General features: G+C 53.5%; 3 protein-coding genes across 5 annotated transcripts in view; 2 read left to right on the plus strand and 1 right to left on the minus strand.

The window, feature by feature from the left end:
• Positions 1 to 773: 773 nt before the first annotated feature.
• On the plus strand, positions 774 to 2,962 carry Arhgdig (Rho GDP dissociation inhibitor gamma). Of its 2 annotated transcripts, none has more exons than XM_052196870.1 (6): positions 774 to 1,084; positions 1,785 to 1,964; positions 2,057 to 2,140; positions 2,324 to 2,382; positions 2,476 to 2,539; positions 2,618 to 2,962. In XM_052196870.1, the coding sequence occupies exons 1-6, from the start codon at positions 1,012 to 1,014 to the stop codon at positions 2,815 to 2,817; spliced, it is 660 nt and encodes a 219-aa protein (XP_052052830.1). In that variant the 5' UTR covers positions 774 to 1,011; the 3' UTR covers positions 2,818 to 2,962. The 2 variants fall into 2 exon arrangements, with proteins under 2 accessions (XP_052052830.1, XP_052052829.1); XM_052196869.1 differs by having other exon boundaries at positions 776 to 1,084; positions 2,324 to 2,400.
• Positions 2,963 to 3,095: 133 nt separating this feature from the next.
• Positions 3,096 to 6,144, plus strand: Pdia2 (protein disulfide isomerase family A member 2). The gene is made up of 11 exons (XM_052196868.1): positions 3,096 to 3,321; positions 3,883 to 4,089; positions 4,193 to 4,326; positions 4,403 to 4,540; positions 4,607 to 4,723; positions 4,861 to 4,986; positions 5,058 to 5,255; positions 5,345 to 5,465; positions 5,546 to 5,727; positions 5,815 to 5,922; positions 6,019 to 6,144. Exons 1-11 carry the CDS (start codon positions 3,114 to 3,116, stop codon positions 6,061 to 6,063), a joined length of 1,584 nt encoding a protein of 527 aa, XP_052052828.1. The 5' UTR covers positions 3,096 to 3,113; the 3' UTR covers positions 6,064 to 6,144.
• Positions 6,145 to 6,327: 183 nt separating this feature from the next.
• Axin1 (axin 1) overlaps positions 6,328 to 15,335 on the minus strand; it is a 51,486-nt gene continuing 42,478 nt past the window's right edge. The window contains exons 6-11 of one of the 2 annotated variants that reach the window (XM_052194832.1): positions 12,991 to 13,508; positions 12,468 to 12,638; positions 11,192 to 11,437; positions 9,161 to 9,268; positions 7,790 to 7,957; positions 6,328 to 7,195 (exon numbers count right to left, since the gene is read on the minus strand). In XM_052194832.1, coding sequence (XP_052050792.1) covers positions 7,069 to 7,195; positions 7,790 to 7,957; positions 9,161 to 9,268; positions 11,192 to 11,437; positions 12,468 to 12,638; positions 12,991 to 13,508 — 1,338 coding nt within the window. In that variant the 3' untranslated portion in view covers positions 6,328 to 7,068. The remainder of the gene's footprint in view (positions 7,196 to 7,789; positions 7,958 to 9,160; positions 9,269 to 11,191; positions 11,438 to 12,467; positions 12,639 to 12,990; positions 13,509 to 15,335) is intronic. The other variant, XM_052194831.1, reaches the window with a different exon arrangement.

Genomic DNA, 15,335 nt, shown 5'->3' on the forward strand with positions numbered 1-15,335 from the left:
CTGGGGGTTGCAGGCTGCTGGCAGCTGAAGCTATCCCCAGTGTCTAAAATTACACACTCACCGAAGGGCTCCGGTGGGTCTCCCCAGCCTCTTGGGCTTCCTATTAGGATCTTGCTTTGGAAAGGTAGTGACAGTGTGGCCACTAGCCCAATACCTCAGCATTAATGGTTGGCACAGCAAAGCAAAGGTGGGCCTGATGCCTGAGTATGCCCAGAAATGCAAGACTCTACTTTGCACTATTTCCTTATGCTGATCTGATCCAGGCCTCTCCCGTCGTCGTCCTGCTAACCAGCGTTCCCTTCCATCCCTAGGTCTCCTCTGGATGTCAAGATTAAAAAATTCCTCAGCACCTACTTTCTGTTTCTTTCAGTATTCCCATCTTTTCCCTGTCTAAGAACCTGCAGAATTGTCTGCGTCCTAGGTCCCCACAGACATCTCCCCCCTCCTCGCCCCCACATTCACAGTCTGTACCAATAAGCTTTAAGAGATCTTGAGTCTGTGTGGCCCAGACTGCACTTCAGTGTGTGGGTACCAAGAACCAACAGGGTGTGGCCCAGCTAGAGGCTGATAGGCCCCAGGAGTCCCCTTTGCCCAGACAAGAGGGAGGGAGCAGGTGTAGGGTTGGGGGGGGGGTCCAGGTGTGCCCTGCACCGCTTGCTGATAATGGGAGTCCAGGGACGTGGGGGCGTCGCACCTGTTCCACTTGGCGTCCCTGGCCAGCACGCCCCGCCCAGGGGATCCCGGGGGACCCGACTCCACGTGGGGGTGGGGCAGCCCTGGGTCCCTGGCGACGCGTCCAGGCGCCGGGCGCGGCAGGGACGACCGGGTTCCGGCGCGGTGCGGACGACACGCGCGTCTCTGCGGGCTGCGCGGGGTCCGCGGAGCGGCTGGGGGCGCGCGGCGCGGGCGCGGCGCTGGGCGCGGGGGGCGCTCCCGGCCGGGATGAGCTCACCGCAGTCGCGCCGGGGCTGAGCCGAGCGGGCGGCGGCTCCGCGGCGGGCCGCGGCTACCATGCTGGGCCTGGATGCGTGCGAGCTGGGGGCGCAGCTGTTGGAGCTGCTCCGGCTGGCGCTGTGCGCCCGAGGTGAGCGCCCGAGCCGGGCGGCGGCCACGTGCGCCGGGGGCAGCAAGGGAGCGGCACGGTTGGGGGTCAGTCCCCGCGGCAACTTTAGGGCGCGTGGGGACCTCGTGGCGTGTACGTATTCTGGCCGGGCGTGGGACTTTAGTCCACGCAGACCCTTCTGGGGAAGGGAGCCAGGAGGAAAGGAGTGTGTCCAGCCGGGAGGCTGCGGCCTCTCCCGTAGGTGGGGCTGGGGCTTCTTCCGGTGAGAGGCAATCCTAAGGTTGGAGGGCAGTGGGCAGCATCTCGGTGAGACCCCTGTCCCTAGACACCCAAAGGGACTATGGAGATCCCTAGTTTGGGGCACTATCAGAGGGATCTAGGACATTATGGGAAGAGTACAGAGCCGGGGAGCCCCTGGAGTACCCCAGGGCCACTACTTTCAGTAGTAGCCTGCAAGCTAACCAGAAACAAATTGGTCTCTGCAGGGTCTCTTAGGAACCCCCTCCAGTCACAAGAGCCCCTTCTGAAGAGACCAAGCCTAGGGATTTCTAGGGACTTGGGGGGGTGGTTATGTGTGGTGTGTCCATGACAGCTCCTATGGCTTCTTTAGCTCCACTGGGTAGTGTGGGGAACAGCTGGTGGAGAGTGTGGGTCCCAGCTCAGCCCTTGAATGTTGGGGTCAGCAGGTGGCAGGTGCTTACATACTTTCCCCTACTCTCAGTCCTCTTGGCTGACAAGGATGGGGAGCCAACTCCATCAGATGAGGCACTGGATGAAGTTGTACCAGAGTACCAGGCCCCTGGGCAGAAGAGCATGCTGGCCATCTGGCAGCTGGACCCCGGGGACGTGAGCTTGGTCAAGTACAAACAGGCGCTGCTGGGACCCTTGCCACCCATTATGGGTATAGCCTGGGGCCTGGATATGGAGGGCTGCAGGCAGGGGGAGGGGACAGTAGGGACAGCAGAGCAGCCCGTGGATGCTGTTTCTCCTCAGACCCCAGCCTGCCCAACGTGCAGGTGACTAGGCTGACATTGCTGACGGAGCAGGCTCCAGCGCCTATCATCATGGACCTTACAGGTAACACCCTCTGCAGACCACAATCTTTGGATGAAGACAATCCTTGGACCCCATGCCAAATCCTAGTTACTTGGGTGCACTGCCAAAGACTTCATGGGCACCACCAGTACCCACATAGATGTTGCTGGGGCAGGGTCCTGGACATCCTGGAGATTTTAAATGTACCTGTCAATTTCCTAACAGGAGACCTAGATGCACTGAAAAGCCAGGTGTTTGTCCTGAAGGAGGGCATTGAGTACAAGGTGAAGATCACCTTCAAGGTGAGGGTAGCTTCAGTAGGGGCCAGCCATGTCCCAGCCTGCCAGAAAAGGCCCTTAACCCTCTCCTTTCCCTAGGTCAACAAGGAGATTGTCAGTGGCCTCAAATGTCTGCATCACACCTATCGTCGGGGACTGCGTGGTGAGGCAGTGTGGAGGGTGCCCAGAGTCTGGGGGAGGTGGGCAGAGGGTGGTTTCTTCATGACCTTCCTTTCCACAGTGGACAAGGCCATCTTCATGGTGGGAAGCTATGGCCCCAGGGCCCAGGAGTATGAATTTGTGACTTCAGTAGAGGAAGCACCAAGAGGAGCATTGGCACGTGGCCTCTACGTGGTCAGGTCCCTCTTCACCGATGATGACAGGCTGAACCACCTGTCCTGGGAGTGGCGCCTCCACATCTGCCAGGACTGGAAGGACTGAACCCCACTCGGGGTCTGTGTTCCCAATCTGTCAGTTGCAGAGACCTGCAAGCATTCCCTAGACCTCCCAGTTGGTGACCAGATGCCCCCCACTCTCTGCTGTGTCCCCCCTTCCTGGTGCCTATTAAATGTTACCTTGTCTTGCTGCCTGCTGTGTGCTGCCTTTTTCTGCCTGTCTCCGCCCCTGAGGGGCCTTTCAGACTTTATCTTCCCTGAGACCCAGCCAGGTGCCACGTGGCTCTTGCTGCTTGGTCTCCGGTCCCTTTATCTGCTCCAGCCTTCAGGGCCCAGCACACCATGGGTCGCCGGCTTCTGCCAGTGTTGCTGCTCCTGCTGGGTGTCTCAGGCTCATGGGGACAGGGAGAGGAGCCTGGGGGTCCCTCCGAGGTGCTCCCTGAGGAGCCCATTGGGGAAGAAGTCCCCAAGGAGGATGGGATCTTGGTCTTGAACAACCGAACCCTGAGCCTGGCACTAAAGGACCATTCAGCCCTGATGGTGGAGTTTTGTAAGTGCTTGGGCCAGTGGGCTGGAAGCCATGGCGGTAGCTTAGGGATTCAGGCCTCTACTTCCTTGACTTGGCCTTTCTTGTGGGCATCCTCCTGAGTCCCAGGATCCCTGAGAGGATGCCTAGACTGCAGGTTGTGATGTTGAGATGGGCTTGGTGGTAGTCCAGTCTGAGTGGGAAGGAGGGGCATTAGTATAGTGGGTACTCTGAGGACACATGGACACCAAAACCCCCCATGCTCTGTCAGCCACGGCCACATGCTGATGTCACTATCTTTGGGGCCTCTATTCCAAACAGCTGGTCACTGGTCTTTCTGTGGTTTCTTAAAATCTTTTAAAAATGTCAAAGCATTCTTAGCTGGTAGGCTTCAGAAAGTAGCCTGGGACCATGTGACCCTGGGAGAGAGGAGACAGGATTCTTCTCATCTGGGATCTGGTACCCAAGTGTAACCATGATGTCTAGGGTGGGCCTGAGGGAGGATATGAAGAGAGCATGCTCCCTATTGCAGCTGGGCTGCAGCTGGGGTTGCAGAGGACTGGTGCTCACAGCCCCGTCCCGCAGATGCCCCATGGTGTGGTCACTGCCAGGCACTAGCTCCTGAGTACAGCAAGGCGGCTGCCCTGCTGGCAGCTGAGTCAGCTGCAGTCACCCTGGCTAAGGTGGACGGGCCTGCGGAACCAGAGCTGACCAAGGAGTTTGGAGTGGTAGGGTACCCTACACTCAAGTTCTTCCAGAACGGAAACCGCACAAACCCAGAAGAATACGTAGGTATGAGGTGGGTATGGCTTCGGGTGGGCAAGTACACAGGTGTGGGGTGGGTGTGGTCTAGGCACGGGGCAGAAGTCCAGTCTGGAACAGAGATCCTCTGCAGGGCCCAAGAAAGCTGAGGGCATTGCTGAGTGGCTGAGGCGGCGAGTGGGGCCCAGTGCCACACGTCTGGAGGATGAGGAAGGTGTCCAGGCACTGATGGCCAAATGGGATGTGGTGGTCATTGGCTTCTTTCAGGTACAATGGCAGGGGTAGACAGGCTGTGGGAACAGTGCTGGTGGCATCCATGTTTCTCACGGGGCTGGGCCTGTAGGATCTACAGGAAGAGGATGTGGTGACCTTCCTGGCCTTGGCCAGGGATGCCCTGGACATGACTTTTGGCCTCACTGACCAGCCACAACTTTTTGAGAAGTTTGGCCTCACCAAAGATACTGTGGTCCTTTTCAAGAAGGTGAGTTGGGGTTAAGAACAGGGCTGGGGTCAGAGTCACAGCTCCTGCTAACCTGTCTGTGTTCAGTTTGATGAGGGTCGGGCCGACTTCCCAGTAGACAAGGAGACTGGCCTGGACCTGGGGGACCTGTCTCGCTTCCTTGTCACACATAGCATGCACCTGGTCACAGAATTCAACAGCCAGGCAAGTAAAACTGCAGGTCACAGTGAGGCAGAGGAGAGGGACCCTCAGGAGGTGGGAGGCTTGGTTGGGGTGGAGGAACCTTGGGATGGGGGCCCTCAGAGGCCCAGGTAGAAGTCATGAAATCCCTACCCCTGCAGACATCACCTAAGATCTTCGCAGCCAGGATCCTCAACCACCTGCTGCTGTTTGTGAACCAGACACTAGCTCAGCACAGGGAGCTGCTTACAGACTTCAGAGAGGCAGCTCCTCCATTCAGGGGGCAGGTACTGGGGTCTCGGGAGGAGGGGGGATGGTCGGGCTGAGTGAGACCTCAACTTGGTATTACTTTTGGTAGGTGTTGTTCGTGACGGTGGATGTGGCCACAGACAACAGCCATGTGCTGAACTATTTTGGCCTCAAGGCTGAGGAAGCGCCCACCCTGCGTCTGATCAATGTTGAGACCACCAAGAAGTATGCACCTACAGGGGTGATACCCATCACTGCAGCTTCTGTGGCTGCCTTCTGCCAGGCAGTCCTCCACGGGGAAGTCAAGGTCTGTAGCTCTTAGAGGGGAGGAAGAACAGCAGTCCTAGGTCTCTCGCTCTGCACATGACCCCACTGAAGGCCTGTTTGCTCCCCCAGCACTATCTCCTGAGTCAGGAGATACCCCCTGACTGGGACCAGCGGCCAGTCAAGACTCTCGTGGGCAAGAATTTTGAGCAGGTTGCCTTTGATGAAACCAAGAATGTGTTTGTCAAGTTCTGTGAGTGCTGGCAGGGGAGAGGGTGGCAGGCTGGCAGGGGCGGAGGCAGATCCAGCTAGACACATTGACTCCTCCTCCAGATGCCCCATGGTGCAGCCACTGCAAGGAGATGGCTCCCGCCTGGGAGGCACTGGCAGAGAAGTACAGGGACCGTGAGGACATTGTCATTGCTGAGTTGGATGCTACGGCTAACGAGCTGGAGGCCTTCTCTGTGCATGGCTATCCCACCCTCAAGTTCTTCCCTGCAGGGCCTGACCGAAAGGTGAAGGCATGAAGGTGGGCAGGAAGTGGACTACTCCACAGCTGGGCCCAGCTGGGAGCGTGCCCTCGGGTCTTCCTTTCTTTTCAGGTTATAGAATACAAAAGCACCAGGGACCTAGAGACATTTTCCAAGTTCCTGGACAGTGGAGGTGCCCTGCCTAGTGAGGAGCCCAAGGAGCCTGCAGTCCCCGCCCCAGTGGGTACTCCATTGAGGATGGCAGCCCCTCAACACATTCTCCTAAACAAAGTGGGTAGAGGCAGGTCTGAGTCGGGCTTTTGTGATTCTTTCTAGGAAGTACAAGCCAATTCCACCTTGAGTCCCAAGGAGGAGCTGTAGCCATTGAGACACTATTCCCGAGTGGTGTGGTGTCCTCAGGTGCTGGAGGGAGTGTACTACAAATAAACATGTTGTCCCCGATTTCGTGTGGTTCATAAGCAGGCTGGCTGCTAGTCTGCCTAATCTGGCCCTGGCCTTTAGGGCTTACCCGGGCAGGAATGGCTAGCATGTTCAGAGGCCATTTTGCCTCCTTCACCTCTTGGTTTGAGGGCCGCACAGCCATGGGCCCTGCCCTACAGCAGCAGATAGTATATCAAATCCAAGGGAGGTTCAAAAACGTTTTTATTTCATTATTATCCAAGTACCTTTGAAAAGATAATTGTACAAGTCATCGCATGAAAAATGGGCTCAGGGTATCCCCTGCTGGCCCTGGCCTGAGAAATGTACATATTTACATGGACATTTGGAAGGGACCAGACACCCCCCCCTCTGCTGAACCAAGCTGGTGGCTGGAGACAGGCAAAGGGGCCTGAGATACTCAGCCGCCAGATTCACACAGTGGCAGGCAAGAGACAGCTATGTTGAAGGCACTCAGTGACATGTACAATATACAGAGGCCCCCATAGGATCCCCTGCTCCTGGACCTGAGCCCGTTTAACCAGGTGCAGTGGCTAGGTCCCAGAGAGAGAAGAGGACACTGGCATACAAGGCCAGGGCAGGGTATCCCTAGGTCAGACTGTATTCAGAAGCAAGAGCTGCTGAGAGTCATGAGATGGCTCCTGGTATTGCTTCAGGGGGTAATATAGGGATAGGTGGGGCTTTCCTCTTGAACAGCAAAACAGAGAAACCCATGGAACCACTCAGTAGGACGATCCCCCCACCCCCACTTTCCCAGAGCCAGAGGAAGGAGGTTGGCAGACACCTGAGGCCCCCAGCCTTACCCCCTGGAAGAGCTCGTGGCACAACTTATGTTGTTCCCCACCCCAGGCTCCTGAGGACACGGCTGTCCACCTGGCTGACGACAATGCACAGTAGTGATGGTGTGCTTTAGGTGTGCCGCTGGGCTCAGTCCACCTTTTCCACCTTGCCGATGATCTTTTCTTCAAAGACAGGCAAGACAGCCTCATCCTCCCGTACTTCCTCAAATACCACACCACAGTCAAACTCGTCACTCACTTTCTTAAAGTAGTATCTAGGGACAGAAAATTGAGGAGACGATGAGAAAAACCTGCCCCAAGAGAGGGCTTGCCTGTCCTCGACCCCCTAGAAATCTGACCTCCCTTGAGTGCAGTCTTCTCTCAGAAATCGAGCTGGGCTCCTGGTTGGTGCCTCCTGGGCAGTGGCAACACTTGGGGAAGAGCTGGGACCACTGATGGGCTGAGTTAATAGCACGTTGGGAATTGCCAAAACCAAAACCAAACCTGGAGCCCCAATCCTGATAGGTTTCTTATGCAAAGAGAGCGGAGGTCTTGGGTCCCCAGTTCTGCCACCTATGTGGACTGACCCCAGTAGAGGTGACAGGGTCTCATGTCACTCAGGTAGCAGTGATCTGTCTATTGGAGTTTCCAAGTTGGCTAACAAGGAGGGAGAGGTCTAAGGCTAGAACAAAGGACCAGTCTGGCTCTGAGGCAGGGTCCTGATGCCACCACACAGCAGTGAGCAGCATCCACAGCTGAGAGAGGCAGGGCGAAGGGATATATTAAAGACAAACTGGACAGAGAGCGTCTCCCTTACACTAGACCAGAAGCATCCTGAGCAGGCGTGCTCTGGCTGCAGCTTCGCTCACCTGTAGCTCCCCTTCTTGGTTAGCAGCTCCTTGAACTGGCCCAGGGTGACAGCACGTCCCCTCACCAGGGTCCGGTAGGGGATGGGTTCCCCACAGAAATAGTAGGCCACAACGATGCTGTCACATGGTGGTGCACTCCCGCCACCTGCCTTTCTTTGTGATTTTGTCCTGGGGCAGAAATAAAGTGGTAAGTAGTGGGCTCAGGGCCAGGTCAGAGAGCACCTCAAAGGTACCATCTACTAGCGGAGGACAAGTCACCCCAGGGATAGTACCTCATTCACCAATGTGGTATTCACAGGCCCTGCCACCCACCTACCCAAAATCTGGGTGCCTGTCCTGTGTGAACCACTTCACTGGGAAATGAAGTACAGGTCTAGCTCTGAAAACACACTACCCACCAGACCATGGCCAGGCCAGGCATACTAAGTCCCATCTCCAAGGTTGTAAAAGGAGTCAGTTCCTAGACCCTGTCAAGTCCCAACCTCTTCAAACTTCCCTAAATTTCAAGGATAGACCAATCAGTACTGCACACATCTGCAAGGGAAGTCTTCCTAGGACTAGGATGGCCAGGATCTCCAAAATAGACTAGAGGCTTGAGCTATTTCCTGCTCAGGTCCTCAGAGTGCTGTGAGACTGTTCTAGGTCTGAATGACAGGCAATTCTCCTGTGTTCTTGTATCCTTTGATTACCCAGAAGCTTCCACAGCTGGCTTCGCCTATAGCCACAAGTGGGCCATTTTGGCTGAGACTGTTGTCTGGGTTCTTGGACTTTTTTTCTGCAATGGGCTTCTGGAGTTCTCTGGGGATTCTCTAGAACAACTGGAGGCCACCCGCAGAGGCTTCAACTACAGACTCTGATGATACCCTCTCTTATGAAGTGACTGTGACAGAGCTTGGGCTGCGTCAGCAGCAAGGCTCATCTTCCTAACTTGAGTAAAAGTACAGGAAGGACAGTCAGAAATGTCCCTAACCTACATGTGACCATGGCAGAGGAGGTGCAGAGCCTAAGTCCTGGCTGCAGTCACACTGTTCAGATCCTACTATAAAGGTGGCTCAAACTACTGGTGCTATTTCAAGGGGATCAGAACTGTGGACCTGCCAATCCCTTAACCTGGTTGAGATGCTCAGGAGAGCAAAGACAAGATGAAAGGCAGCCATGGTACCTGCAGGACCCAGTGATCATGTCACCACAACGAGAGGCATGATCTCCTCTATTGGGAGACAGGAGGGAGAAGCCCCAGCAGGCCTTTCCCCAGCCCTGGTGCTTCCTGGCTCAGTGACAAAACCTATCAAAATAGGTGGTCCACTTTGGAATTTGGCCTGGCCTTGGCTGGGCTGGGCAAAACCAGGAGGACCCACAGGGCGCACATACTCTGTCTCGGAGAGTTCCAAGTCCGACACGGCTGGTACCACACTCAGCACCGGTGCACATGCTGGCCTGACACAGGTGCGTCCCCGCTGCATGACTGCCTGCACATACCTAGGGAACAACCCGCATCAAAGAGGATGGGGCTCAGCCAGTGTTGTGGACAGTGGGCACAGAAAGGATGAGCAGCAGGACCTAGCTGTCCAGAACTCCTACTCTCACGTTATCAGAGGCCCTGCCATAGGTATATCTAGACACAGGGTCAGTGTCAGTCTGTTCCTTGGAATACACTATGGAGAACTGGTGATCTAGGTGCTATAGGCTGTCACTTCACCCCTTGCTCAGATGTCTTCTCCAGGCTAAAGGTTCTTAAAGAGGATCTGCCAGGACAGAAATGTTGCTCTTTCTTAGTTTCATCACAAGTTCCTGAAGATGATGAGGCTGTCAGCCATGGGCAGCAGCATGGGTGGCTCTGCTGGACAGTATCTTGGAGAATTCTAATCGCTATGGCTGAGGCATGTCCCAGAGTCTCTGCAAAGCAGAGCCTTTCTAAGTGAACACTCACCCAGGAGTATGCCACTCTGGGTTCTAATAGTGGCTTTACTTTGATCTATCTTAAAAGGGCCTGCCAACGCCTAGGGCTTTCACTCCATAAATCTACACTTGCTTACATAGTTCCAGACCGATAGATTTAACATGATCAGTTTTCTTACTCATGAAGATTTTGGAGGAACCAGCTAAGATCCCATGTGTGTGCATGTGCGTGCACATGTACTGGTGATGGTGGTATTGTCATAATCCAAATCATAGACCAGAACGACTTAGCTAATGCTATGACGAGAAAACCACAGCCATTGCCATCATGTGGGGCTTCCCAGGTGCTGGTGACCAGATGAACAAATGTAACCTCTGCATCAAGAGAATCCTAACTCACAGAATACCCTGCTCCATGAGAAAGTCCCGCCCGCCTCCTGGGAATACTTTGCTGCTCTAGGAGCCCAGACCACCAAGGGCATCAGTCGTAACAGATCCACAACACCCTGCTCCAACTGCCTCTGACCCTTGCCAGATACAGTATTTCAGCACCAGTAGGGACGCTTCCTGCACAAAACAGGCAGCACAAGAGCATAATGCTGCTTACAGTGGATGGCAAAGTGGTCTCTTGTGTTCAAGGCAACTGCAACTTCTTTTGAACAAAGCTAGTGTAGGCTCAGAGCCTGCGGGGTGTAAGCCTTTGGAGCCCTCTAGTGAGCAAGTAAGGAGGTGTTAAAGCTTCCAGGGCAACTCCAGCTTGACCCTGCTAGAGACCAGAAGTGCAGAGCCACAACATCTCAGGACTGAGGACCCTGACTCCAGAATCCAGACAGTCCAAGCTCAACAAAGGAGCTGAGAGTTTTAAAAGGCAATAGTGCCCTTTTGTGTGACCATGGTTCCAGGGACTGGGTGGGTAAGAAACAGATCCTAATCCCTCATGGAGAGTATTGCCTATTTGGGAATTGCAATCAGGCACAATGTCCAGGCAACGGATTCAAAGCCAAGATAAAAGGGTCAGTGGTGATGGTGGTGGTGGTGTCATGTTCTGGCTCCAAGAATGCTGCTAATCAAAAAGAAATCTTGAGTTTGGGCAGAACATACTCCCCAAGAGACAGAACAGGTTTGCTGAACTGTGGTGGTGATGGGGCTGATTCTGATGATCACTTCAGGTTGAGGAAGACAGAGACATTGAGGAAGACAGAGACAAAGGAATAGGAGCTGTGGTCTCTCCAAACAAGTCCTACAATTGCCTGTACTTCAGGACTGTTCATCATCTCTGTGGGCTGTCATCAGAGATATCTACCACTAAGCCAGACATGTCCAGAAGTTGCTGGCCATCTGACCATGTGCCTGGTAAGAACATTCACTTCACAGCCCTCTGCCCTGCAGCGAGGCTCCCTCTGTGATTCTCAGTGGAGAAGCAGTCCAGCAGGTCCCATCCCAGAAGGACCCTCTTCAGGCCCTCGGGCCATGGCCAGGTCGCCCTGTACCACATGGACCTACCTCTGCTTGGAGGGCAGTTTGCTCGCTCGCTTTTCTTCTTCCTCCAAACGCCGGCGCGCCTCTTCCAGCTGGGTCAGGGGATTAGGGGCTGGATTGGGTGGCATTGTGGGGTCTTGGATGAAAAGATGAGAAGGCTGGACAGAGTTCCGAAGCTGAGCGCTGACCCAGGGGTGCACGGCCCCAGGACGCTCGATGGACAAGGGTCTGGAGCTCTCATGGGCTTGCTGCTTCCTCATGCCAGAAGACCTTAGGGAACAAGGACAAGTGACTGTATGAGCAGTGTAGGAGCAACCAAGCATGTCCACACTCTACTAACGGAGCCACAGGGACACAAAGACATACTGCTTCCCCTCCTGAAGACTTTTCTTCTCGTTTACGGTTTGAGATTGCTCATGATAGACTGTCACTAAACTGAATTTTCTTCCTTTTTAAAAACTTTATGAATTATGTTTTGTGTGTGAATACATGTACCGCAGCCTATGTAAGGATGTCAGAGGACAATGTAAGGACACTTGTATCATGTGTGCATCAGAGACTAAACTGTGATCCTTAGGCTTGCTTTACCTACTGCGCCATCTTGCTATCCTTTATTTTTGAGAAAGGTCATCTTTCTAAACTTCCAGGCTAAGCTGGGTGTGGTAGCACATGATTACAATTCCAGTACTTGGGAGGTAGAGGAAGAAAAAAAGAGAAGTTCAAGGTTAGGCTCATCTGCACAGCCAATAGGCCAACAGGGAGCTATGATTCCAAAGACAGGTTCAGGTACCAGGATGCCTCCTGCCTAACTCAAATTCTCCAGTTACAGAGGAAGGTAGCCACCTAGCCACTGCTCCCAAGTATGTTGAGGGCAGGTAGGGAGCAGGCAGCACATTAGAGTAATCTGGGACTGAGGAAAGGAACCTGCCTCAGTAGGGAGTCCTAGATTCCCCTAATATGCTCAGAAATGGGCCATACAGAGGATCACAAGGATGGTACCTCTCCCTGTGGAGTCAGGAATCTGTGCAAACACACAGGCAATAAGAGACAAGGCAGAGGAGAGCTATCTGGAGAGGTCACATTAAAGCTGAGCAGCCTCAAATCTCCAGGAGTAAAGGGAAGTAGGTATAAAAGACAGAAGGTTCTTCCACAGCTGCCACTTATGTAAGTTCATAGGTGACAAGGAATTAGGTGAAGTCATCTAACCTTGAAGCCAGAAATAAACTCCTAAAAGCAAGGGTGCTGGCAACAAGAGGACAGGTGGCCAGCCGCTACAGGACAGGCCCCGCCGTGTCCTTACCCATGGCCTGCCTTCCGGTGTCGACTGATCTCCTTCTCGCCCTCAATGATCCACTGCATGATCTTCTGGTTCTTCTCTGCGTCCTCTGTGGTACTGGGCACCTCAGCACTGGCACTCTTCCCGGATTCAGCCTTCTTGTTGTTTCTTTTAGAGGGTGCACTACTTTTACCACTGGGAGAACAAGACATATGAGGTCACTCTGGTCTTTCTTGCTACTTCCTAAACCTGAAGCTCAACAAGAAGTCCTGTAACCCACTGTGAAGGCAGTGGCCTCTGTGAAGGTCAGCTGTCTGCAGGTTGTTTTACTATGGTAGGAGAGCCATGCTGACCACAGCCCAAAACAAACCCCAAGCCCGCCCCTCCTCATCCAGTCATAGCAAGGCCTCGAGCCTGACTGGCCCCTGACCCCACTATTGCATGACTTTTACTGGGGAGGATCCAGTCACCACATGGCCAAGGACCCTCTGAACCATGAGATACAAGGACACACTGGAAACATTAAGAAAGCTGAATCAGGACTCACCCAAAAGTCACGTCTCCAGCACCGGGGGTGGGGCCTGTGTTCTCTGAATAGTTCCGGGGCTTGGCATGACCATGTGTTTCAGGGCCCCATGAGAAGCTGCTCTGGACCCTGCGGGCAGCTTCAGCCTCCATTTGCTCTTTAGGTCTAGCTGAATTATGGTGAACATGGTGGTGGACATGCCTATGATGGTGCAGGCCAGCTGTATCCAGCTTCAGCCCTAACTTAGGAACATGCTTCCCATGCCCGGAGGCTGTACCCCCTAGCACTGCAGTCTTGGCCACATGCCCACTGTCAGGAGAGCGGTGGCCTGGGCCAGGTGACTGGCAGCCGGGTGTCCTCATGACCCTTTGCACATGCTCATCCAGGATGCTCTCAGGGTTCTCCTCATGGGCATCCCGCAGTCCAGAGCAGCCCATATCCACATAGCGGGGTGGGAAATGGTGCCAAGCTGGGACAGCAGGCAGCTTGTGACTTGCCATGGGGCCAGAAGGCATTTCACCATCCTCCCCTTCTTCCTCCTGAGGAGAAACAGCAGTACTGTCAGAACGAGAATGAGGACAGACCGGGCAGTGAGCCACAGGCTGAGAGTCAAGCCGAAGACTGCAGTCTGCAGTGAGGCCAGGTCAAGGAGAGGCGTTGGCTCCTGGATACCCTATGTTCTCTGTTCTCTTTTATTTTTTCCCTTTCTTTTTTCCTCTCTCTTTTGTTTTTGTGTTTTTCTAGACAGGGTTTCTTTATGTAGCTATCCTGGAACTAGCTAACCCTTGCCTGGATTTATTTTATTTATTTTTTTCCTAAAGATGATCTCTATCTCTCCCTCCCTCTCTGCCCCCTCACTCCTCTGTGTGTACAGGTGTGTGCATATGCATATTTACACGTATGCATCCAGGCAGTGATAGGTGGGAGTGCATCATGCTACCCTAGGCTTAATCTGGAATTTTTATTTTGTTTTTGTTTTTTGAGACAAGGTTTCTCTGTGTAGCCCAGGCTAGTCTGGAACTTGCTCTGTAGACCAGGCTGAGTGCTGAAATTAAAGACCTGTGTCAGCACTGCTCGGCTCTGACCTGGAATGTGTGAGGCGTCTCCCCCACCTAGCACATGGGAAGAGCAGACACTCTCAAGTGCCCTCCTCTGTGCCTTCTGCTCATTCCTTGGAAGCAGGTCTCTTGCTGACCTGGGACTTGTGTTTCCTCAGGTTGGAACCCAGAAAAGCCCAGTAATCCTCTTTCCATCCCTCACTCCTCCCAGCTGGGCGATAGGCCTATAGGAACCCCCAGCCTGCTCCAAGGGTACACAGATCTGAACTCTAGGCCTGATGAGCATGCCATGTCTGCAGACCTGTTCACAAGTCTTATTTTCTCAGGTTTTCAATAAAAATAAAAATGGGTAATTATAGCAAGGCAGTGGTGGCACATGCCTTTAATTCCAGCACTTGGGAGTCAGAGGCCAGCAGATTTCTGAGTTTGAGGCTAGCCTGGTCTACAGAGTGAGTTCCAGGACAGCCAGGACTACACAGAGAAATCCTGTCTCGAAAAAAACAAAAAACAAAACAAAAGAATCCCTCAGAACTTTTCATTTTGTTCTCTGCTATATCAAAAACACTAATAGTACCATTCTCATCTGTGTTGTCAGCTCTTAGGACACTACCCTAGACCTGCTGCCACCCTTGCTCCTAGGGACTGGGTCATTCTATCTGGCACTCCACGGAGCTGAGGGAGTTGTAAGGCTCAGACATCAGGAGCTCACTAACATCTGTTCACCTCTGCCTTGAACCTGCATCAGCCCCTTTGGGAAGTGACTAGGAGTTTGCCATCCAGGCGAACTCAACAGGAAGTGTATGCTAGCCCTAGAATAAGCAGGGTTCCTTAAGGAGGCTGTTTTTGAAGTCATCTGGGACATCCATAGCCCACCCTCACAGAAGAGAAGAAACCCTCTGCTACATATATGAAGATGGTCATTTGGGTCACAATAGGCAAATAAGCTAGGACTTAGAACTTGAAAAAGGTTCAGTGTTTCACATCAATACAGCTCTCCATTTATTTATTTATTTAATTAATTATTTATTTATTTATGAATAAACACTGTCCGAATGCTAAAACCATGTGGCTTCAGTTGGCTTTGTCTGCATAATTTCACTGCCCAGCAGATGCCTGACTGCACACCATGGGTGCCTGCCCTATGCAGTAAGGTGCCACTCAAGGTTCCATTAGGCCCATACCATGATGTCTCCCTGGAGCCTCCAACATTGCGTGGTTGGATGATGCTGCAATAACAGCCATCACACAATGGCTAAGGGGCGGGCAGCCATTCCAACACAGGCAAGGCTGCCCAACAGTCTAATAAAC

This window comes from Apodemus sylvaticus, chromosome 10, assembly GCF_947179515.1.
Source record: "Apodemus sylvaticus chromosome 10, mApoSyl1.1, whole genome shotgun sequence".
Taxonomy (NCBI): Eukaryota; Metazoa; Chordata; class Mammalia; order Rodentia; family Muridae; genus Apodemus; species Apodemus sylvaticus.